We start from the raw sequence: 25,177 nt of genomic DNA on the forward strand, positions 1-25,177 counted from the left end.
TCTTTGTTTGTTTTTATTCCAATGTGGCTATAGGAATACATTTAATTGATAATTAGTTGTATGAACAGGCTGTAGAAGTGTAATTTATAAAAAAAATATTCATAGATTGTTTGGTGTTATATGTTGGCACGTTAATGCAGGGATTTGGAGCCTAAATATGTTTAGGTCTTTCAAATAACATCATCAACATCATACATGTTTTTCTTGACCTGACTGACCTACGTCTTACTTTTATCTGTGAAGCTTTTTCTCAAAGTAATTTTACTTGTTCTTGAGCAAAAACTCTTTAAAGTAACAGTATATTTACTTCAGTCTAATATTTTGGTACTTTGTCCAGAAATGACAGTTTAGATTTTAATGGATGTAACTAATTACATTTTTCGTACTTATTTTTCATTTAATACTTATACTCCACTACAATTTGGAGGGAATATTGTACTTTGTACTCTTACATTTGCTGATTTTGTACAATAATGGTCCAGTTATACAATAATATAACAGCTCCAGGGCACATTCTGACAATGAGCACTATTATTTTGGATACTCTGAGTATGCTAATACTTTTGTACAAAAAATTGAAAGCAGGCCTCCTTCTTTTAACTGAGTAGTTCCATAGTGGGTTACTACTTTTATTTCCAGGTGAGAATTACCTCTCTACATATGGAACGCAATGTAAAAGTGAAACAATAGTTAACCTGAAGTCTGACCTGCTTTAGTCTCTGAGTTGGCCTCTTCTGTTGAGTTAGACTTCATCATTTCTTTGAAGAACTCGTCTTCTGGCACCACTGTAAGATTGAGACACAGCGTTTTCAGTGGCAAATCCACAAAGTTTTTGGTTTGTGTTGCTCAAGTTTGTACGACTTTCTGACACAGAAATACCTTGGTGGTGATGGGATTCAGGTGGCTCCGCTTGAACGACCATCACAAGAGCGAGGAGCAGGAAAACAATCTGAGCTTTCATTTTCTACAAGACAACAGTCTTAGTGTGAATCCTCTGCCTAAATTAATGATCTTTTGTAATTGTCAGTAAAAGCATGAAAGAATATTTTAAACAATAGCTCACCTCTGTCGTTAAACTGTGCAGCAGCAGTCTGTAAGTGCGTCTTTAAAAAAAGAAGTTCCTGTTTGTGGCGTCTGTGTTGTGACTCTCTTATATACCGGGCCAGCAGGCCTCAGGTTGGGCGTGTCTGTGTGGCGAAAGCATCTAAACAATCCACCCGGTTCAGTTTGGTGAAAAAGACATTCCAAAAATAAGTCACTGACTAACAGGTTGTATTCAAAGGCACAAAGTGTGGAAATGAAGTGCTCACACAATTTTTATTGTGTGATATAAACTTAAACAGAGACTATAAAGTTAAAGTGATGATACTTTTTATCTTCACATCAGGTGAATAATAATTCCAACAAGAGGAGGATGACATCAACATTTATTCATGTTTTTTTTGCTGCTGTTAATCACTGAAATGTGTGTTTATTTTTTCATGTATTCAATTGTGTCACATTTGCTGCAGGCAGTTAAACATCCTTTTTTAGATCTGATTGCTTTTCTACAGTACATGTAGTTTGTGAAACACTGTGCTCACATGTGGCAGCAAGAGCCTCAAAGTAAACATATGTGCAGACTCTTCCAATGGTCACTGTCAGATATAAGATGATTTCTCAGACAAAAAAGTAAAATGCAATGTTTTATCAAGCTTTTGATGCTCTAACATGCAAAAACTAAATTATAAGCGTACTTTGTTTTAAGGTTTCCTGTTTTTGTCGCTGTGTTTTGTGGTGACCGCTGCCATTATGCTCTTAAGAGTAAGATGCTGAAAAAGAGCGGATCTTTGCACACAGCACGGTGAGTCGATAGGTGCTGGAAACTGCACGAGAAACATCAATGCTGTCAGATAGTGTGCTGCAGTAACAGCACACTCAGCCCTTAAATTACAGGACGATCAATGATCCATAATTATCAGTGGCAACAACACGTTTTTCATCAGGCCTGTAGGTTACACAGGGCTACAGTATGGATATTCATTTAAGTGTGTGTGTGTGTGTGTGTGTGTGTGTGTGTGTGTGTGTGTGTGGGTTCATGAGAAGGTGCAGCTGAAAACCTGTCTTATTGAGATATTACACAACTGATAGATGCGACGTCTTAACCCATGATGGTTTAATATCAACACAATCATTTTATCTGATTTATAAAAAGCAAAAGAAAATAATACAATTTGTACACAGCTCTAAAATCAGCAGTGAGAAAATGTTTTTCTAAAGCATCAGAGCACAAAAACTTATTTTTTTTTAAAACACTGACTTATCACTAAGGCTAATTTAAGACAAGAAAATAAAAATAAAAAATAAGTGCTGAAAACCAGTCACTCAGATTCATATAAGAGATCGGATTTATTAATTCTTCTCTACAGAAGACACAAATATACAAAATCTCTAATACAGAACATAAAGAAACATTAATGACCGCAGTTCCTAATATATACATGAAGTCTGTTTTATCTGCAGACAAAGAAAGAAAGAAAGAAAGAGGAGAGATGGGAAGTGATACACATGTCAGACTTTTACCATTTACTTATAGACAATGCACCCACAAACTGGGCAATGCTAGCTGAGAAAACGTAATGTGCTGAACTGGAACAATCTGAAAAATACTTCTCTCTAGTTCCCAGTAAGTGGTTGTTGTTTTTTAAATCAACAAATACTGCAATACTGACAACCCTGATCATCTTTACTTTTTTATTTTCCTATAATCTAATAAAGCATTAAAGTGCTCCTCAACTTCATAGCAAGGTAGAACCAGGTGATCTTATTCAATATTATTATTATGGAAAAGGTGATTTTAAACAGCTGAATGTCATGTTGAAGTTCTGTATCTCCCCCTGGTGGCTGATGGTAAAACTGAGTTTATTTAAAGCTTGACATGTGATGTGATTTTTAACATACACAGACGGGAATTTGTGTACATACACACAACATATAAATTCATTGCGTTTTATAATGAATATTGGCTAATAAGAGAGCAACATTGGGGTTGACAATAGGTTTATTATTCCATGATTACATTTGAATTTTTTTTTTAGATTGTATGTGTAACTCTTTTTTTTAATGTCTCCTATGTAGTCATTGTCCACTAATAACCCAACATATTATTTTTAAGAATTGTTTTACTTTAATTTACCTTTTTTTTCTTAAAAAAAGATTTTTTTTGTTTTGGATCTGCAATTAAGTGGAAAAAAAATAAAATACTTAAAAACTAAAGAAAACATTGTTATTATTAATAATAATAATGATAATAGTAATAATAATAATAATAAATCATATTAATACTAATGACAAAGAAAAAGCATAATTTTGTTTATTCCAAACTGCATTTTGTCATTTGACAGGCAGAGATCTGGTTTTAAAATTTGGTAGTAACCGTCTTCCATCAAGCTTGATATAATAATTCCTCTTCCTCGTAATATTCCTCGTCTTTTTTTTTCTTTCAAATAACTGCACTCTTCATGCTTTGCATCTCATAAAAATTGTCTAAAAGTCTATTTCTTCTTGTTTTTGCAAGACTGAATAAGTTAATAGTTGAGTCTACACATTTTACTTGGGCGATAAAACTATTCCTCTAATTACAATTTTACAATCCATCAACACTGACAGAAATATCACTTAATCACTAATTGAATAATAATAAAGCTCACCTACACTTACTTTCAAGTCGATCAATAATAAGTAATAAAGTATTACTTACTGTTGTATTTTTAAATGGCAATGATCGAAACTGAAAATTAGTGCTGCATCAATTGATAATAACAACAATAACAATAATTGCTGAATCAAAAGTAAATATTAGTTACAGATTTTAAAGATTCCCTAAATCTTCTCAGGAGAAAGCATGGCGAACGTCGTCAAAGAGCTTCGACGGGTGTTTTTTTTTTCATCACAATATCATTGAATGAGTCAACATTAGTGTTGAATCTGACTAACTCATGACTGAATGGATAGAGACTGAACTCAGGATGTAAATTGTGCAGTTACCTTGTCTATAGCTGCCAGACTGAACCAAGCACAGACCTTAACCCTACAACAACAGCCAAGATGTTTCATTTGTTTCCCTCAATAAATTCTGTCATCACAACTCATTCAACAGCACTTCAATTAATCTTCCATACCGCAGAAGTTACCACAGCACTGGCTTAGTTGCATTGAGTTGATCATTTTATGGCTACAATGTTCAAGCTAACAGTCTGAGGCCTATTAGGCACGTCTTTTAATGAAATTTCGACTGATTATTCTTAAACTATGAATAACAGTTGTTGTTTTTAAAGCTCGGCCTCAGGTAACTTCCTGCTTCAGTAACTGGTAATGGATGATGTGCTGTCTAATTAACACACAGCTAATATTTAAATGCTGCTCCGCTGCTTCAGTCTCTTTCAGGAAATGGGAAATGATACAGAAAACTTTGAGGTGATGCAACAGATTTTCAGTAGTATAATTTTGTATGGACATATACACACTTATATACTTATGCACATCATTAAACAGAAGTATGGCTAAGGTCTAGTTAAAGTTTGGCAACTGAAACCTCTAGATTAATGTCAGGAAGAGTTACATTTTCATTGGAAGCTGAGCTGCACTCTTCTATACTTGTGTATGTGACCTTCTTGCTGCTCCCTGTATTGACAATAATTGCGTGTTGTGCTGTTTTGCAAATTAGCTCAATCAAAATGTTTCTCAGATGCATCACTTTCAATTTGCAACACAAAACTGTTGCATTTGTAAAAGGGTTTGTAAACATACCTGTTTCGCTAGAATTTCTGCTCAGTTTTCATTTAGAAAATGATGCATAAATAGATACATAAATACATTTTTTGGGATGTTAATTTGTTCACATAGAACTGAAACAGCTGGTTAATGTAGGGTGGTCAGAGGGGTGGTGGATCATTAAAATCCTCACTTGTCAGGGTTTTGGTCTGTCTCATGTGAAATTAATCTGTGGGTTTTGGACTGTGGTCAGACAAAAAACGGCAATATAAAGATGTCACTTTTGGACTAAGACACAGTGATTGACATGTTTTACTATTTTCTGGCATTTAATAGACCAAGCAATTAATCTATTAACAAAGAAAATAACTGGAAAATTGAGAATAACAGTATACATTATTATTACTGCCATGCTGTTAACATCTCTGGTTTACATATTAACAAACTTAATCTGGTCAAGTGAGTGTGAGTGGCCACAAAATACATGTTTACATCCAGGTTCTGTTCTTCAATCTAATGAAATGGAGCTGACACTATCCAGGTGTTGCTTCTGCAGGTTCAGAGGATGTTTGGAAAGCTACACCTTTTAGTGCAATAAAGAAAAACCTCCACGATGGCTCGAGCCCAGTTCATTCTTTCATTAGAGTGAAACAGAGAGAAGAAGACAAAGGCAGAAGCATCTCCAGTAAACAGTGCTTTAAGGTCTACAGTTTAATGTGTCACTTCTCTGTTGCATCAGCCTGACCTCGTCAGGAGGAGGGCTCCGAGCTACATTTTGCTGCTGGGGTCCAGATACAGAATATCACACTAATAGTTATATTAAAACCAGAGCCCTTGATAGAAAGAGTTATGCCATTTTGTACAACACGTTCCCTCTCTGGTGATGACAGATGTTTGCTGCAAATATTTAACAATGGCTTCCATCACAGCATCATAGTTACTAATAACTGGAAATAGGACAGTGTTGATATCTCGCTTCCTGTCCAGGTTGTTTCCTAATTAATTTGGATTTTAAGGTTGCAATAATTTCATTATTTCTTCCAACCACTAGGATACTACCACCACACTGAACAGCACACTGCTCTAAAAGTCTACAGAGACGTGAAACTGCTCTGAGAATGTTGTGCACAACACAAGTGGTAATTTTACTTTCATCCAGAACATCATTTATATAGACTGACAGGTGGGGTCGCACCGAAACAACTGGGAGGAGGGAGTACTATGTGTGCTTGTGTATACCTTAACTACTCTATTAAATACCACATTGATAATGTTTACACTCACTCTTTCTTCTAAAGAAATCCGCTCGCCTTCATCTACAGTTTGATGAATAGATGTTAGTATTTCGCAGTGACCTAAACTCCAAACATGACATTAGAAAAGGAGATTAACAGTCAAGTAATGGCAAAAACTGAACCAGACGATGGTGATGGGGAGAACCACGGGGACGACAAAAGCTGTTATTCCAGAAACTTTACAGTACAGCGCAATTAGTGAATTTTTAATCTGTCCAAAAACAAAAAAAAAACTGGAGTCCCAGCTTTGTTTCGGTCCACTGTGACTGTGACATCAACAGCCTTATTAGGTGTTAGAAACTGTGGGGAGGATGTGTGCATCCCATTAGTGTCCACTGTTTGGTGTCACAGCTGCTCCTAACAGCCATTGTGTGCCCCACATCACAAGTGTTAGTTGAATTCAGCCGGGGACGCCCGACAGCGCAGGTGAAAGAAACAAATTAATTGTCCTACAAGATCTGGTTCTCCCCCGGCTGCCGGGAGCTGCCATCATCCCCCCTCTCTGATTGGTGTTTATAGAGGTCACATGGCATGAGAGGGAGGGGCTGCCCCTGCTGCTCGGCCAACACCGACTCGTAAGGCGGCGCCGCCTCCAGCGGGAAGGAGATGGATGCGATGTGTTGGTGCTCGTGCTCCTGGAGCCCCAGCGGGTAGTGGGAGGGGGAGAACCAGGCGGCGCTGGCCGAGGGCTCTCCGCTGTACGGAGAGGGATCCGCACTGGTGTAGTCGGGCTGCTCCTCCTGCTCCGCCCCTCTCTGACAGGGGTCCAATAGGGAGTAAGGAGGCGGGTCATCTGTAGGGATGTAGATCTGAGTCGCTCCTGGGCCAACACACTCATCGTAACTAAGGTAAAAACAAAGATGAGATAGTCAGTCATTTCTTTTATGACAATTTATTTCTGGCTCGGTTGTTGGAAACATTTTATGAGCAAAGTATTTTATTTTTTCTGGCATCTAGGGTATTGGAAGTGACATTTCAGTATTTGGTGACTTCCGAGGCCTGGACAGAGAATAAAGGTTTTGCAGATGAATAATCAGTACAACAGATGAGTAACTTTGTTATGCATATACAAACATCAGCCACTTTATGAAGTGTGTACCTAATAAATCGGCGGTGTGATCTTCTGCTGCTTCAAGGTTGGACGTGTTGTGCGTTCAGAAATGGTCTTCTGCATACCTTGGTTAGATGCTGTTGCCTTTCTATTATTTCAAACCAGTCTGGCCATTCTCCTCTGACCTCTCACTGGATATTTTCTCTTTTTCAGACCATTCTCTGTAAACCCTAAAGATGGTTGTTTGATCAGCAGTTTGTGAAATCCTCAGTTTGGCCCCAACAACCATGCCACGTTCAAAGATACTTAAATCATCTTAATCAAACACATAAATCTTTCTTCTCCATTCTGATGCTCACTTTAAACTTCAGCAGCTTGACTTCACCATGTCTACATGTCTAAATGCATTGAGTTGCTGCAATGTGATTGGCTGATTAGATATTTGCGTTAAATAGCAGTTGTACCGGTGTACCTTATAAGGTGGCCTGTGAGTGTGTACATACACTTCATGGGAGAAATTAGCTACAATTCATAAGAAGCACTTTAGAAGGAAACATCCAAACTGGGGTCACTTTTGGATCTATTTTAGAATAATATAATGAGACAGTTGAACACTGTTTTGGGGTGAACTTTCCTTCATCACATACAGGACAATGTATTTGTTCCTGCCTGCAACAATTAAGCCTTCCTCTAGATATGACACTTCTCCTTACCAAAAATGGTAGAGGCTTATAGGTGTCTAATTACCAAAGGGAACTTCTCAGGAATTAAGCTTATAACCGAAGACTATAGCATAATAAAAATGGAAAATATCAATAAAAGACAAATGTAGATTAAACAAGTGGAGTAATGCTACTGAAACCAGTAACTAATCCCAGTTTGCAGGACTGTTCTATAGTTTTCTGAATATAATCCCACTGCCTCAGCTCAGATAGTGTATAACTGTGTTTCTGCTGTGTCACAGCTGACTCTATGATACGTTATGTGCTGACAGCTGTCCAGTTACATCTGTCTCTCAACACTGACAGACACAAAAAGGAGGAGAAATAATCTTTAGAGAAGTTTGTTTTTTTACATAACAACCACAACAACGGAGGAAAAAATAGCTTATGTCTCACCTGCTTTCATGCCCTCTCACTTGCACACAAACATATTTGTGATATATTGGACACCCATAAGCACACACACACACACACACACACACACACACACACACAAACAAATCCACTGTGTCAGTAGCCCACACACATGCAGAGCTGCACACACAGTGTTACACTCAAAAAACATTCAGTGTTGTCATTGAAAAATGTGTGCTGAGAATATCCCCCTACAGAGTTCATGTAACATATAAATTTTGGCTTATCCCAGCATGTGTGTTTAATTCTGCCCTCAGGAGATTCCTCTTTTCATGTCTGAGAAGGCAGAGGTTGAGGTTTAGTTACAGAGCAGTGTGCCAGCAACGGGCGAGACGTCAATGTTGCTGAAGGTCAGAAGGCCGAACACAGTGTTTGTTTTGGAAAAAGTTAACTACAGTACATTTCACTGCTCTGCGTTCTGTATACGCTACAGTGAAATAGAAAATTTAGTGACAAAACAAATCATAATGTGATGAATGTAGTTTATGCAACAACCGAAATGCACATGCAGTAAATCTCAGTTTATTAAACCTAAATTACATATAAAATGGTACTTTGTATTGTGTTCCTGAGAGTAAAATGCACTACAGCTTGAAAAGAAGACACCACATGCAAATAGGTGAAACACAAGATAATGTAGAGAACCTCTTCTTTGGTTCGACAATGCATTCTAAACATTTAGAGAAAGAATGTTTAAACAAATAAAACGATTAAATTGAGAACTCATTCACCAATTTGACAACATGCAGCTTGTGAACTGAAACTGACTGGATGTTGGTAGACTTTTAATGAAATTAAATGAAATTGTGAAGATTGTACCACCACAAATGATCTTGTCAAATATCGACTGCAAAAGCTAGCAGGCTTTGTAGTTTTAAGGTTGGAACGTTTTGTATTGTTAATAATTGCTCAGGTCTTAGAACAAATTATATCATGGTCAAGATAATTTGTGGCCTGAATTCCACATCATTGCTACTGCTAATGCTTCCAAACTTTAAACCACATTTCCCATAAACCCTTCTTCCCATCACTCAAGCACCTCTGTTGATCCTGCAAAATCTGATGCAGCTGCAATGAAAATCAATGTGTAGTTAATTCAACGTAACTGGTTGTTGTGACTTTGTGCAGGACACTACATAACGTAACAGTGTCGCAACATATTTCTAGATTTCTGAAACTTAACCAAGTACTTTGGTGCCTAAAGATAACCAAGTAGTTCCATTTGAAAATGTTAACCATGGTCACATGTTTACAACTGAAACTGTGTTTTGAGAGTTATAGAACGGAGCATTAAATGACACAAAAGGCTTAAAATGTGTCAATCTGATATTCAAAATCTCCTAAAGGTGCTGTGCTTTATGCTTTATGATGAACTTCTCCAGCAGTCTCAGAGGTCAGGTTTCTATGAACATCCTCTCCCAGCCAGAGAAAGCGGAGAGAGAATAGAACATATAAAATAGAATAAAAGTGAAATAGAATTATAAAATCTGTGTGTGTGTGTGTGTGTGTGTGTGTGTGTGTGTGTGAGTGGAGCTAATGGTAGATGATGATGGGGGCATAGGAAGCAGTAAACCAATGTAACTCAATCAGCTCAGTGGTTAACTGTATCAGTCTGGTAGCACAGTGCTGCAAGAGTGTGTGCGTGTGTGTATTACCTTGCCCTTTTTCTTTCTTTTTGATCTTTCTTTGTTTTTACACTTCCTCTCTTGCCTTCACTACCCTCTGAGTGTGTGTTCCTGGTTGCCAGCCGTTTTGCAGGAACATTAGAGACTTTGAGTGTGTCTGAGGTTTCCTGTTGAGAGTGTGTGTGTGTGTGTGTGTGTGTGTGTGTGTGTGTGTGTGTGTGTGTGTGTGTGTGTGTGTGTGTGTGTGTGAGCTATTTTAGCCTCAACGTGAGGACGAGGCTCAGTCAGAAAGACCGAATGTCCACTGCACCCACTGCTCGTCATCACACACACACACACACACACACACACACACACACACACACACACACACACACACACAGAGCTGTTAAAGGAGACAGAAATAAAACTTGTGTGTCCAGCAGTGTGTGTTCTTTAATTACATCATTGGTTGGTTATGTATCTAAACACAGCAGACAAACATTTCTAAATATAGCAGAACTGGCACCCTTTTTATTCGAACGCTTATTGCAGTAAAACCAAATGTAACCAACTTTGAGATTTAGTTACTTCGATGTCTTGTTTAAGAAGTGTTTATCCTGGCATTGACCTGGTTTTACATTCAGTATGTGTACTTTGTTAACAATACTGTGTTGTCATTTATTCATTTATTTTCTAATGGTAGTGGTATCTTTGTGTAAGACCATTTTAAATATGATAAGGAGTCACCGATCTATCAGTTGCACATCAGTATCGACCGATATCCACCTTGTTAACTGCTTTCGGCGAATAAGATGGCATTCGCCTATTGCAGTTGCCATTTTTTATCTGTTCGTTTGCATCATTTTTGAGCCGGCAAAATATTGTGTTGACTGACTCCTATAGCCTAATTCGGAGAAGAAGCCTCATTGGCTGGGACTCTGGCATGACGTAGGGGGGCAAAGGGTTCGTGCACAGGTTTGCGCATCCCGGCTGCATGGAAGTATTTCACATTTTCGGAGAAAGATCAGCGATATGCAGTTTGTAAGACGTGTCCCTGTGACATTTCAAGAGGAGGTAATACAACCAGGAACTTCAACACATCAAATATGATTGCCCGTTGAAAAACAGACACAACCAAGTGTACATGTTCCTGCCTATACTGTACATTTGTGCATAATGAAAACACAAGTTTGTTGTATTCTGTATGAAAAAACACAAAATGTTAAAGTAAGCCCTATTTATGTTTGTAGCTATTCATAATTAATTTTTATTGCTTTTTAAATTGTCTTTACATTAAGGCTATATTTCATTTGTCTTTCACCAAAAATACATTTTTGTTGGGTAATGTAACTTCGTACTGAAAGTACTTCAACATTCTTGTTATTGAGTAGGTAATTGTATAGCAGGCTAAAGAGGCTTTTGTAACAGTTATTTTCACAAATATTTGTCATGTGAAAGAATGTTATATTAAAGGTTGTTTCATAAATTTTGATGATAGAATTTTTGCTCAATCGAAGATAGTGTGATGAAGGGCTGAAAGACAATTCAGTTATATTTTTATAATAGAATTTTTAGTTGTCTCCCTGGCACAAAAGGGGTAATAAATAACAAAATGCAGAAGAACAACAAAAAAACATTGGCATCTGAAAAATTGGCATTTTAAACATCTGTATCGGTATCGGCCCAGCAATCGGTTCATTACTAGACAGAAGGGTTCATTTAAGAGTAACCAGTTGAACCAGCTTTGTGGTCTGGACAATTAAAAAGTAACCCATATCAGCAACCTATACTGACTGTGTCACGGCTCGAAATGCAACTTGTATTTAGAGTGTTTTCCACAAAAAAGATGACATGTGAAAAGTCATATCAGGCGACATATATCAGCATCCGTGCGGTAGAACAACAGCATCCATTGAGCATTTCCCCTCGCTCTGTCTCTCTGCCACAAGCTCTGAGACGTGCTCTTAGCAGACACACTGCAGTATGACAATGCAATTAACATTATAATATGTTTGTTTATGAACGGACTAATGGAGCCACAAGTAACAGACGGTGCACAATTTACTGCAGAGCCGAGGCCGGTGCCATGAAGGAGATCAGTAGTGGAAGGAAGCACGTTGTGTTTGTTTACCGGAAAGTTCATGTGTTGTTTGGGGTGACGAGATTTGGTCTCAAAGAAAACTAATAATGCACCAGTATGGAAACATTTTGCATGAAAGGTGAGCCTCACTTTCTTCTTCTTCTTCTTCTTCTTCTTCTTCTTCTTCTTCACACTGGCCCAACCCTAACAGCTGTCTTTCTCCAAACACATACTCCGTACAACCTCACACACCTACACACAGCACACAAACAACAGGATTAGGGGTAGCCACAGTTTAAAAAAAATATTTATTCTAATTAATTTCTCAGCTTTGGGAAAACTGACCTTGAGAGTTCAAGCCAATACGAGGCATGTTGAGGTGAAAATTGGAGACAGGGGAAAGTGTGTGCCTCGTGTTTCAGAGGTGTTGTAACACACTGTGTCCCTCAGGAGTCACAGGCTGCTGCTCCCCCATGGCTCTCTGCTGTGTGTGTGTGTATGTGTGTGTGTGTGTGTTGCTGCAGATGCCTCACACTCGATAATGAGTGTGGTGTTTTACACTTCTGTGTGTTCTGCTAGTGTGTGTGTGTGTGTGTGTGTGTGTGTGTGTGTGAGTGCGTTAGGTGTGGCTGAGTGAAAATAATTTGTCTCCTCTGAGATACATGCTGAGAGTTACACAACTGCTTCTGTTTATCTGTCCGTCTGTGTTTTTGTTTGCTGCCGGTTTCTGTCCGACATCAGACATGTCATGTCAAACTACATTTTGTTTTTGTTAATAACTTCTGGATATTTTTGGTCTGTCCCGGGTAACAGATTGACATTTGGACTGTAGAATGCTGCAAAACCTCTTAAAGATTGTGTCTGTTTGTGTCTGTGCTCCTCAGCCCTGTCTTGTCGATGTATTAAACAAATTTGAACATAGATGCTTTAAATGGATATAATGCTGCCCGGATTAATAATTTTATTATAAAGAGGAAAACTTGTTACCTAATGTATATTAGGAGTCTCAAAAATATTGAAACTGAACATATAATCAGTAAAATGTTCACCAAAATATTATCACACAAAAATATTCCCTTGTTGTGACTTCAGCATGATTCAACTTTTTGTGGTTCTGTTTAGACACTCACAGATCTTAGTTAAGTTCAGGGAAAGATAATGGTCCGGTGGTTTTAAGACTGCATTGACTGAAACAATGAAATTAGAAAATATATTCCTTTTTTTTAAATTGTACAGTTCAGTAAGTGCCTTTTTTATAGTTCAAGAAGCGATATTTTATTCATAAAACACACTACTAACATACACAAACTAGTCTGTTTGTCTAGTCTAGTCTGAACCTTCCTGTTTTTTTTTGGGTTTTTTTAACTTAAATTTTATTTCAATTTTTGCAGCTTGTACAAACATACACTACTGGTCAAAAGTTTAACCAAAACCATGATCTTTGCAACACCTGAGCCAAAGGGTTTATGTTGCTTAAACCCAGAAGTTTATCCCTGCAGTCCTGGGATTTACAGTAAAAAAAATAAAAATAAAAAGTTACCTCTGAACATAATCCGAGCAGCAATTGTCACCATTATGTAACTTGGGAAAAAAGTCAGTACAATATAAACTTAATACATAGTAGACAAGACTCACGGTGGTTTCTTTTAACAATGACCAAGATGTTTCCCCAGCATCAACCATAATCAGAAGGAAGACAGATACATGCAGGTCATGAGAAAGGGAGGACCTCTGGCATGTTTTCATGAGTTGGTTGTGACGCTCTACAGAGCTGGACTCAGGACAACTCCAGCTACAGCATATGGTCTCTGTGTGTGAGTGTGAGCCTGTGTGTGTTTGTGTGTGTGAACCTGGCATGTTCCTGCTCATTACCACTGTGAGGTGCTTGCCTGTGGAGTCATATAGATGCTGCATTAGAAGGTGTGTGTGTGTGTGTGTGTGTGTGTTTGGTGGATCAGGCCAAAGCAGACCTGATTTCTCAGCATAAAGCAGCTTTAAAAGATAAAGCTCAAAGTTACAAAAACCTTTTTTTGGATGACATTTTTAACAGATCAGGCTTTATCAGATCACATTACGTCTCCTACTGTATCCATGCCCTGTAAATCTGCCTGCTCTGCATCTCTTCACAAAATGTCTATGGTAGGATTACTGTCACCCTACAACAGGACAGAGAAACATGGTACACATGTTTTGAGATTTCATAAGCTTTGATCACTGCTTTCACCTTCTTTAAAAAAAAAAAAAACTTTCTCTCTGTCTCACACCTTCAATCTTTCTTTCCTCATCCGTCTTATGTTCTTCTTTCTTCAGAGCTTTCACTGTCCCCTGACTCGGTGCTGAAATTACTGACCTGAGTAACTCTTCCTGCCTTTGTCACTGACTCTGAGTCACACAGTATGACAAAGGAACAGGCACAATATATTTTCCCAGAAACTATCAAGATAAACACATTTTTAAATCTCAAAATATTAAACATTGGAATTGAAATGTGGAAAACAAATACTAAAACATCCTAGATAAATAAAACCAATAAATAAACTACAAACAAAACCAATAAAATAGACTCTCGGGCTCTGTTAACAGAAACTACACTGAGATAAATACTATATTATTATATATTATAAATTATATATAAACAGCTTTTTCAGAGATTTTTTTAGCGATTCCTACTGCCTGTCAAACATTTGCAGGATTACTAAAAAAGCACAAAAAGTCTGCACTGCCGTGGCTCCTTTAAGAGGCAGGACAGTCAGTGCTAACAGGCTAACAGTTAGCTCTGTAGCAGTACAGTGTGTATGCGCAGCAGTATGTGTACACTTAGTGACCTCTGTTTGTTTACAACAAGCACCGGACACTCTGTGCACAGTTAGCGATGCCGGTTAATTTACGATCAGCAGCGGACACCACGTGTACAGTTAGCATGCTGGTTGATTACAATAAGCCACGGACGCTGTGCCCAGTTAGTGATGGCGGCCGCAGTCATTGTGCCGCTGCTGAGCTGAACAGTGAAATCTGAAATGTTCCTTCACCACACTGGCTTTGGCACCAATTCCTTTTATTTCACCAAACTTTCTGGAGTTCTGCAGCAGTCGGGAAACTTAACTTTGGGTAACACACTCACTATGCTTCAGCTGGCTAGTGTCAGCACTGTGTGTGTGTGTGTGTGTGAGCTGCGGCTCCCACAGAGAGCAGGCTGAGCAACAGGAGAGGGACAGAAGCAGTGCGACTGGAGAAAATGTTGATGGCTTTTGTATGCAATAATTATTGAGTCCACAAAAACTATCGTGTCCATTTTCCTATATCGAACGATAAGTCGATATAGAAATTATCGTGACAGGCCTAATGCTGAGGAGATGATTTATTTCTAGAATATTGTAATACATACTTGATCAAGAACTTGGCCGACTGTATGTGTGTACCAGGCATGGCTGCTGCAAACAAATAACCCTGCAACATGCAATTCAAAGTTAATTATAATGATATTTTCCTAAAAATGCTCAGTATTTTATTATAAACAGAGAATCATAACTTTGTCAAATATGCTGTTTAAAATTCAATTTATTTCTACTGCACAAACAAAACTGAAGGGCCGTAGTTTGGATGCATTCTGGTTACCTTTTTTAGTATATTAGTAGTCAGAGAAATTACCAGTCATGTTTGAGCAGGCTTTGGTTGGCTGCACGTAAAAGAAAAATGCAGTCTTAAATCCCTTTAGTTACTGTCTGATGACGGTTTAGTTTATTCGTTTACAGTTGCTTTATTAGTTAGTTAACTTGGCTAAACTTGTTTAATAATGACCGGAACACAGAAGAGTAAATCTTGGCCAAGATAATCATTATCCAGACATTCACTGGCCACACCTGAACCCCTAAATTATTGGCTGTTACACCCAGAATCTAAAATTGTGTGATGATAATACAACTCAAGATTAATTCTAATAATAGTTCATGCTCACTTTAATAATTGTATGAACCAATAATATGTCTGTGTTGTGTTTAGAGCTTGTTGTTCTACCCCAATGAGGCCAAAAAAATAAATTAAGGCTGCTTGAAATTATCTTAATTGTGGACATTGACAGGAATGTAACTAGTTTTCAGCAGTGAAAACCCACCAGCAGTCAACACACATCTTTCTAACCTTTGTGCACCTTTAAGTTGCCCCTCGATATGTATGGAAGAATTATCCTACCTTTATTCAAGAGCGTAGATTTTCAGTTTGAGAGCATAATTTGTCTTTCTCGTGCTCAGATTTGTTCTCCTCATGCTCACATTTTGCGCTCGCACTCAGATTTCTGCTGCTTTCTTTCAAAATGTGTGTGTGCACTTAAAAATCACATGCTTGTGCTCACATTTCTTCTTCTTGGACACAAACATTTTGCTCGCACTCAAATATGTCCTGTGCGCACTCAAATCTAAAGTCTACGCGCTCAGATCTCAACTCTGCGCTCTCAAAACTTTTGTGCTCGCACCCAGAACACGCACGTCCTCTCAGGTTGAGGTGTCTGCTCAGACTGAACGATGTCCCGCCCTGCGCTTAAAATAGTGAGTTTCACCAGCCAATAGGGAGACAGCTAGATTGTGGCCTGGTCTTAGGTGCGTTCCCTAGCCTTTTTGAGCGCTCCGTCGGGGCGGGTATATGGTCTGTTTGTAGAACTGCTTCTCTCTTAAAATACACCAATTTACCATATAAGCCAGCTATTTGAATCGTCACCTATTTAAAACGCAGCATATTTATGTAGAATTAATCTTAAGTAGTCCTAAAAAGAGTTATGGTAATTTAGATTATATATATATATTTTTTTTTTCTATTATTATTATTTATTTATATATATATATACATATATATATATATATATATATACACACATATATATATATATATATATATAAATAATTTTTTTTCATCCGTACAGTGGTGTCACGATAGTCCAGTGGTGAAGTACGCTACCAACCGTTGCATTTTAAACCATGGGACGCCGGTTCGCATCCCATCCGCTGCACTCTTGCTGCATGTCTTTTTATGATTTAAAATTTTAATTGATAAATTAATGTAACAGTAATACAATCCGTGTAACCAGCTGATTCTCTTATTGCAACGTGTATCACCGTCCTATTTACGCGGTCAAAGCCAGGGGGCGCATAATTAGGCTAATGTTGGTAATACTTTCACTTTCACAAGAAGAAGACTTTGAGCAGAATTTGGAGCGCGGCAGCGAATGAATGGGAGACAGATGGATGGCCAAAGACCTCAAGTAAGTTCATTGCTAAATGTTGCTACAACTCAGAACACATCGATCATATACAGTAGTTTCAATAACAGTACAGTAATCATTTTGACACTCGTACTTATCAACATATATAGCGGGCCTTCATTGTAACATGTACAACGAAAGTACAATAATTGGCAACGTATGATCGTACCAGCGGCAGGTCGGCACACATAATGATGCGCGAGCTGAAGGGAATCCCCGCTGACGTCACTTCATTCATAATGAGTTTCTGTCCCTAGTGCCGACAAAGGCCCGCTATATATGTTGATAAGTACAAGTGTTTTGAGTTGTAAATGTTGCTACAACATGTGTGCCGACCTGCCGCTGGTACGATCATACGTTGCCAATTATTGTACTTTCGTTGTACATGTTACAATGAAGGCCCGCTATATATGTTGATAAGTATATATATATATATATATATATATATATATATATATATATATATATATATATATATATATATATATAATAATAATAGAAAAAAAATATATATATATATAATCTAAATTACCATAACTCTTTTAAGGACTACTTAAGATTAATTCTACATAAATATGCTGCGTTTTAAATAGGTGACGATTCAAATAGCTGGCTAATATGGTAAATTGGTGTATTTTAAGAGAGAAGCAGTTTTACAAACAGACCATATACCCGCCCCGACGGAGCGCTCAAAAAGGCTAGGGAACGCACCTAAGACCGGGCCACAATCTAGCTGTCTCCCTATTGGCTGGTGAAACACACTAGTTTAAGCGCAGGGCGGGACATCGTTCAGTCTGAGCAGACACCTCAACCTGAGAGGACGTGCGTGTTCTGGGTGCGAGCACAAAAGTTTTGAGAGCGCAGAGTTGAGATCTGAGCGCGTAGACTTTAGATTTGAGTGCGCACAGGACATATTTGAGTGCGAGCAAAATGTTTGTGTCCAAGAAGAAGAAATGTGAGCACAAGCATGTGATTTTTAAGTGCACACACACATTTTGAAAGAAAGCAGCAGAAATCTGAGTGCGAGCGCAAAATGTGAGCATGAGGAGAACAAATCTGAGCACGAGAAAGACAAATTATGCTCTCAAACTGAAAATCTACGCTCTTGAATAAAGATAGGATAATTCTTCCATAGATATGATCGTAAAACACAATCCAGAAAGCCAGGAGTGTGTGTTAGTATGTGTGTCTGTGTGTGTGCCAAAGCCTGCCCTGCTTCTCCCTGAGAGGAAGCAGAAGCTTTCAGTCTCCACAGGTGAGCAGCTGATCTGAGAGCGGGAGTTTTTCTGGGAGACAGAGTGTGTGTGTGTGTTTGTGTCTGTGTTCCCTATGAGCGTGTGTGTGTTTGTGTCGGAAGTGTAACACTCACGGCCTCAGTAGGTGAGCTGTTGATCTGAGTTCTCTGAGTTTCCCTCAACCATCTGTGGCCCCCACCACACACACACACACACACACACACACACACACACACACACACACACACACACACACACACACACTGCAGGATCCTCACATGACTGCAACTACCTGCTTGCTGACAGGGTACCGAACAACAACCTGTCAGCAATATGGTAAACAAAATGTGCAATTTGTATGTATGTATACATGTGTGTTTGGAGGTATATGTGTGCAAATATGTGTTTATGTGTGTGTGTATTGGCTGCTGTCCCATCGTCCAGGCCAGAAAGTCCAGCTCTCACAGGCAGTCCAGAACACTCTGGTTTCCTGCCAGAGCACTGACGTACTCAGCTAGCTCCCCTTTCCTTCTCCTTTCTTTTCTTTCCTATCATGATGCTGTTTGTTTACTGTTAACCTCATGTTCTTCCTGCTAAAGTTAAAGTGAGGACTTCGAGTTCCATAAACCCTATGAATGGATTCATCAGACGTCAGGTGGGAGCTGTAAATGGTGCATGGGAACATTTTCTTGGCTCACATTAGGACCCTGCAGCACCGAGCATCTTTTAAACACCACAGCAAACATAAACCCTGCTGCTGACCAGGTGTGAGCCCTCCACAGATGATGTATCTCTCAGGATGATGCACTTTGTCTGTGTTACAACATGGCACCAAGAATGTATGGGGGGCTGTGGTTTAGTCCAAAGATCGCAGCCCCAGCACAGACCTTCAGCCTCAAGTTCCGCATGATGAATGTGATCTTGCAACAATGTTGAATCAGCATGAGTCAAATCATATGTAGGTCTAAACCAAAAAAACCCAGCTGTGTGATCACTACTAAACATAATAACTATATTTCCATCATGTTTTCTGAGTGGTTTTCACCAATGAATAATTGACTGGCAATATATTGTTGCAAACTCTTCTTCTGCACTGCTTTAATGGCACCTGACTAGAGAGTTATCTTGGTTGCCTGGTATCTTGATGAACCAGGCAACCCCTAATACAGACACACCAGTGTTGAAAAGATCTGCAATGTCATTGCACAGGAAAACAACTGCCTACAATTTTGATAATCGTTAAAAAATATATTTTTTTATGAAAATATGCAGTTTTCAGCCTCTTAAATATGGAGATTCCCTAATTTTATCTGTTTCATATCAAATGAAACCAAATATCTTTTAGTTTTGGACTGGCAAAACAAGATATTTAAAGACATTAGGAAACTGGGATGGATATTTTTCAGTGTTTTCTATCATTTTGTTGACCAAATTATTAATTGATTAAGTAGGCAATAATTTACAGTTTTTTTGATAATGAAAAAAGTAGTTACTTCTAGCCCTCATATTGGGTAAAACACTCACAAAATTTTCACAAGATATTGATAGAAACCTGTTAGACAAACATGTCAGTAAGAAACATGAACCGGGCTTAACATTCAATGTATGCACCACTAAAGGTCAACGGAATTTAAAGATCATAGTTTGTAGAAACCTGATACAACAGATTGTGTCTCAATGTCCTAAGGATTCATCAGCTATTGTTTTGTTACTGTTTGGTCAATGAGACACATGAGACACATTTTTTCGCCTCAGCCTATCTTCTTTGAGGCTATTATGCTAAGAAAACATGATTTTTCTGAAACAAAGCTAAAAACAATCAAAACTATTGGCCATATAACACATCATATTTCCAAATTAACCTAAATAATTTGTGTTTCTATCACGAAGAAAATTGAGGATATATGTGAATTTTTTTTGGGAGAAAATATCCCCTCATCCCTCATTTAGATTTTGAAAGTCGTTTTGAAAGTTTGCGGCAGCTGGTGACCATGGACGTCAGAAAGTCAGAAACAATTGTCTAAGTCAGTAATGAACTCTGTTTTAATGAAGAAATAGAAAAGATAAGATACTATCCAGCCTCAGATCGATTCTTTTGGGTTAAGTGAGTGAATGTTTCTGAGGCAGAGCGAAGAGGAGACACACACACACACACACACACACACACACACACACACACACACACACCACACCACACACTGCAGGGGAGGGATGTATGTGAATTATTAAAGTTGCCAATTAGACCAGCTGACATTTAGATCAAAAACACCATGACATTGGCCTTTAGCGAGCTCTTTCTTTCTCTCATTCACTCTCTCACACACACAAACACAGACACACACACAAAGTGCACAAACGTTCATTCCTGCACCCTCACAAAGGGCACCAAAGCAAGCGGTGCTCCCTAATAAATGGATTTCCACAGAGGAAGGGTCAGGCCGAGTGGACAGAGAACAGTGGGGGACACAGGCTGAATGGTCAGTTATGTTTTAGACTTGACATTTGACATAATTGGCAGGAGGAGGTGTGGTTTAGATGTACTGTAGCTCGTGGCGGTTGAGGCTGCCCAGGCTTTAGAGTTTCATTTGATTTTGATTCCTTTCATGATTATTTATTTAGCTACCAGAACATTTCTATTTTGAGAAAGTAAACATATACCTGCAAGTGAATCTAGAAGCCACTTTTTGTCATTTTTGATTGCTAAATATGTGGCTACCACCAGCAGCCGGCTAACTTAACCTAGCACAAAGACATCAGAGCATCAGAGTCTCGGCAAGCAGGTGAACAGATGTTTCTAAAAAAGCAGGATTTTGTGCATTGTTCATTGTCCATTGTTCAGTTGTCTCAAATTTCCACAGGTACTTACCGTGGAGGTGAGTCGGGGTACAGGGTGTTGACCTGCGACAGAGTCTCTCTGTATGAATCAAAGTCTAAACCAGGAGGAAAGTCTTCTAAGCAGGTAGATCTCAGTTCTCCTACTGAACCTCCATAGGAGAAACCATCCAGACCTGCAGAGACAGAAGCAAAAGCTAACGCCTCATTCTTCATTTATGCACAATACAACAGATTAATTATACAGTTATGAGAGGTTAAATCATTGTATCAGAACATCTAGTAGAAGCGCAAAGTTTGTGCCTTGAAGCAAACAAGAAATAATTTAAAAGGACAATTAAAAGGATGAAGTAATTTGTTTATTTATGGCTTATGGCTTTTGTTTAATACTTTCTTAGTGCCTTGAAATATTTATTTATTCCTCTGGGGAAACTAAAAAACCTACTGAAGATTTTGGAAGCAAGTTATGTGCATGTAGGTGTGTAGTGAATGTTTCAGACCAGCACGAGCAAGAGAAATGTGTAGGGGTATTTTAGTTCATCAGTTCTGTGAAGCCCCCCACGTAAGAAAGAGCCTGAAATGTCTAAACTTAACAATTTGTTACATTCTGTAACATGTCTGTTTCTAATTTCAATATGACTTCATGCTCCGATGGCTTCAAACAAATTCAATCTGCAGGTCATTTATGGAATTGATATGAAGGCTGAAACATGGACACACATCCCATTGTCTTTGTTTTCTTTGTGCAGTAAGTACAGCAGTATACATTTCTCCATTGTTTAAACACTGTCATGAAAAGTTCAGATCAGCAGTGTATTGATACATCGCTCTGGATTGATGTATCGATTAATTGATACATTACCATCGATGCAAAGTGAGAATATTGATGCATATCATCATCTTTAAGATACAACTTCATTTGGAATACCCACTTTATATTTTATTATTTTCATTCTTTTTTGCTTGTTGCTTTTTGAGTTAATGTAAATGGACTGTAAAAGTGTTAAATGGATAAGTGACATTATCTTATTTTGATTGCCAGCCCCTAAATTGAATCGAATCGAAATATTGTTGTTCAAAGAATCGATATATATATAATATTGTTTCATGATTTACTGCCCTAGTTCTAATGCAGACTGACCGTAGCTAGCTCGGAGGTGTGGGTTTCGGAGTCGGCTGTCTTTGCGCAGGCTGCCGACGATGATGGTGATGCAGGAGAGGAAGAGAACCAGACCTATAACGATCCCCGCCACCACCAGCGGAGACACCAGGAGAGACGCCTCCCCTCCCGACTCCCTCTCACTCCGGCAGTCTGGGTACTCCCCATGGCTCTGGTTGGAGCTCACTGCAGGGACAGAGAAACAGGTGGAGAAGAGTCAGGCCTCAGTAAACATACCTCCATTCATAACTCAAATATTCACTCTTCTGTAAGATCCTTTTTGGTCTCCTAATCCTGAGGACAGTATTTTGCTGCTGTGACACTGGTGAGACTTAGCATGAACTTTTAACTTGATAGTTAAATAATTAAAGCTACTTGGTTCACTACACAAAAAATTAATGTTATGTAGTTCCCCATCTAAAATAAGGAATACAATACAATAGATCCATTTATACCATGGACTTGGTGAGAACTTGGCTGCAGGGTCCCAGTTAATTCCTGACAATGAACACCTACTGTCTAAAGCTCTGTTTACAATTGATTACTTGTTGATTATTTACGACATTGACTGTCGTTTTACAGTGCCTCAAGCTCTGAACTCAGCAGGATGGAGACTGTGACATACAAGCATCAAGAAAGTCACTGCCCCTCTGAAAATATGATATAAGTAATCGCCCTTACTCAACTGGCTACTTTAAGCTGTGACACATGACGTGCCATCAATCTTGAAATTGATTTGGGGACGATGACATGACAGGATAGCTAATGTAGTGTTGTTGTTTGACATACTGTTAATTATATTTACTGTTTGTTAACCGTACACTATTAACTTTGAAAATAAAAATTAATGGTCTTCATATTTGACAGTGATATAAGATAGAGTTTCCTTTATTAGTGCCACAATGGGGACATTTTCAGTGTAACAGCAGCAAAAAGAGAAAGTATAAATTGAATAACAATTAACAGAAACAAGCAATATTAACAAGAAATATAAAAGTGATGACAATTTAGACGAGAAGAAATATATAAAAAAAAGTAATAACAGTCTAAACAATAATATAACATTGGGAACAATTTATACAATATAGACAGATGAAAATTGCACTATTATGTAAGAAAAATATAAGCAGGTTAGTGCCCTCGAGGTGTCCATCATCAAGAATTAATAACCATCTTGTTCTGGCCTCATCTATTAATTCCTGATAATGGACACCTTGTTGGGCGTTAACCCTTACATACATGTAATTAAATTAATAAAAAAAAAAATAAAATAGCTAGAACTGAAAAGAATAGGGGAATATACAAAATACACTACAATATTTCTTTAATTAAGTAGTAATGCCCTGACATATGGGGAGAACATAAGGCCACTTCATAAATCAATCAATAAAGTATTAATTAACAAATAAACATCTATCTATCTGTGTGTGTGTGTGTGTGTGTGTGTGTGACAGTCAGTCAGTATAACAACAACAGTGCACCGGGGGTCGTGTTACATAACGATGTCTTGCCTGCACATATCGTACCCCCTCCGTCTTCTCTCTCCTGCTTCTCCTCTTTCCCTGTCTTTCCAGCTCTCTTTCCCCGAGGACTTATTCCATTTCAGTGTGTGACAGATAATTAGAGCTTGAGTCAACACACACACACACACACACACACACACACTCACACACACACGTCTCTCAGTCATCATCATTAGATTATAGAACGATCCTGTTCCTCTCCATTTCTGTTTAGCGTCTCATCTGTCTGCCTGTGTGCCTGTCTACTTCTTTATCTGTCTCACTGCCAGTCACTCTGGATCTGTCTGTCTTTATTTACATCACAGCTGAGAGAGGAGGAGACTCTAATTTTGACTTTGTGTTCTGATGCGCCTCCTCTGTGTGACACAAACCTGATGTTTCCTCATAAATATGAAGAGCACAAAGCTGTGTGGAGTTGCATACTTTAGTTTTAGACCTTGTTTCATGTGATTCTCAAATTCAGGATGTGTGTCATTAACATTGTAAGAAAGTTAATTATACTATATCAATCAATTTTCGAATGTGGGCAATAAAAATAAGTTTGATTGAGGAAGTGCTGCTGTCATGTCCTAACCTTAACCAAGTGTTGATTAAAACAGAAATTTACCACTTTTTAAAGTATATGGATGACAGTACATTGTCAGTGTGTGCTATAATGTTAATAATAGTGATATTTCAGCTTTTGTGGCTGCCTGTGTGCTCTAGATGTTGTTCTATTCAGTTGTATTGCAAACTAGCTTGTTTCTGACTAGCAAAAATGTCGTCCCAAAATATGAGTGAAGAGGAGGTTATTTATGTTTTACTGTGCTTTGGCTAACTCGGATATTCAGCCATACTCAGCAGGATAACCGATTGGGGTCAGGGCGTCACATGCAATGCATCCTGGTCCATGTGGAACTTATTTATTTAATTGGCACATTTTCCCCCTTAATTCTACCATGTCACCAGGCCCCTTGTCAGAAGAGGAAGCCATGATGGTACTCCAACCTAACCAAATGGTTGCCACAAAGTCGGCCTCAGTCCTGTTTGTTCCTTGTTCAGGCACATCCTCACTTCCCAGCTCTCTGCATCGCCATTCTTCATCCATCCACCAGATTCCCTCAGACTTTCCCATCTGTCCCAGTCACCAGACACCTCTCTTTAAACTGTATTCACTTTCTTTTATCAGCCCTGCAGAATATGACTGGTATATCTCCCTTTTTCTGAGCTAGATTATCAGTTATGCTTTTTTTGATGTTGCCCTGCCTCGTGTGCGT

At 38.5% G+C, this 25,177-nt stretch overlaps 1 protein-coding gene across 1 annotated transcript in view; it reads right to left on the reverse strand.

Annotated features, from left to right (window-relative positions):
• Window positions 1-5,402: 5,402 nt before the first annotated feature.
• The window catches only part of bean1 (brain expressed, associated with NEDD4, 1), a 52,608-nt gene continuing 32,833 nt past the window's right edge, over window positions 5,403-25,177 (reverse strand). Inside the window, exons 3-5 of the mRNA XM_059359677.1 lie at window positions 22,381-22,584; window positions 21,274-21,415; window positions 5,403-6,890 (exon numbers count right to left, since the gene is read on the reverse strand). Of these exons, the coding sequence (XP_059215660.1) occupies window positions 6,497-6,890; window positions 21,274-21,415; window positions 22,381-22,584 (740 nt within the window). The 3' untranslated portion in view covers window positions 5,403-6,496. The remainder of the gene's footprint in view (window positions 6,891-21,273; window positions 21,416-22,380; window positions 22,585-25,177) is intronic.

Source organism: Centropristis striata, chromosome 20 (genome assembly GCF_030273125.1).
Source record: "Centropristis striata isolate RG_2023a ecotype Rhode Island chromosome 20, C.striata_1.0, whole genome shotgun sequence".
Classification (NCBI taxonomy): domain Eukaryota; kingdom Metazoa; phylum Chordata; class Actinopteri; order Perciformes; family Serranidae; genus Centropristis; species Centropristis striata.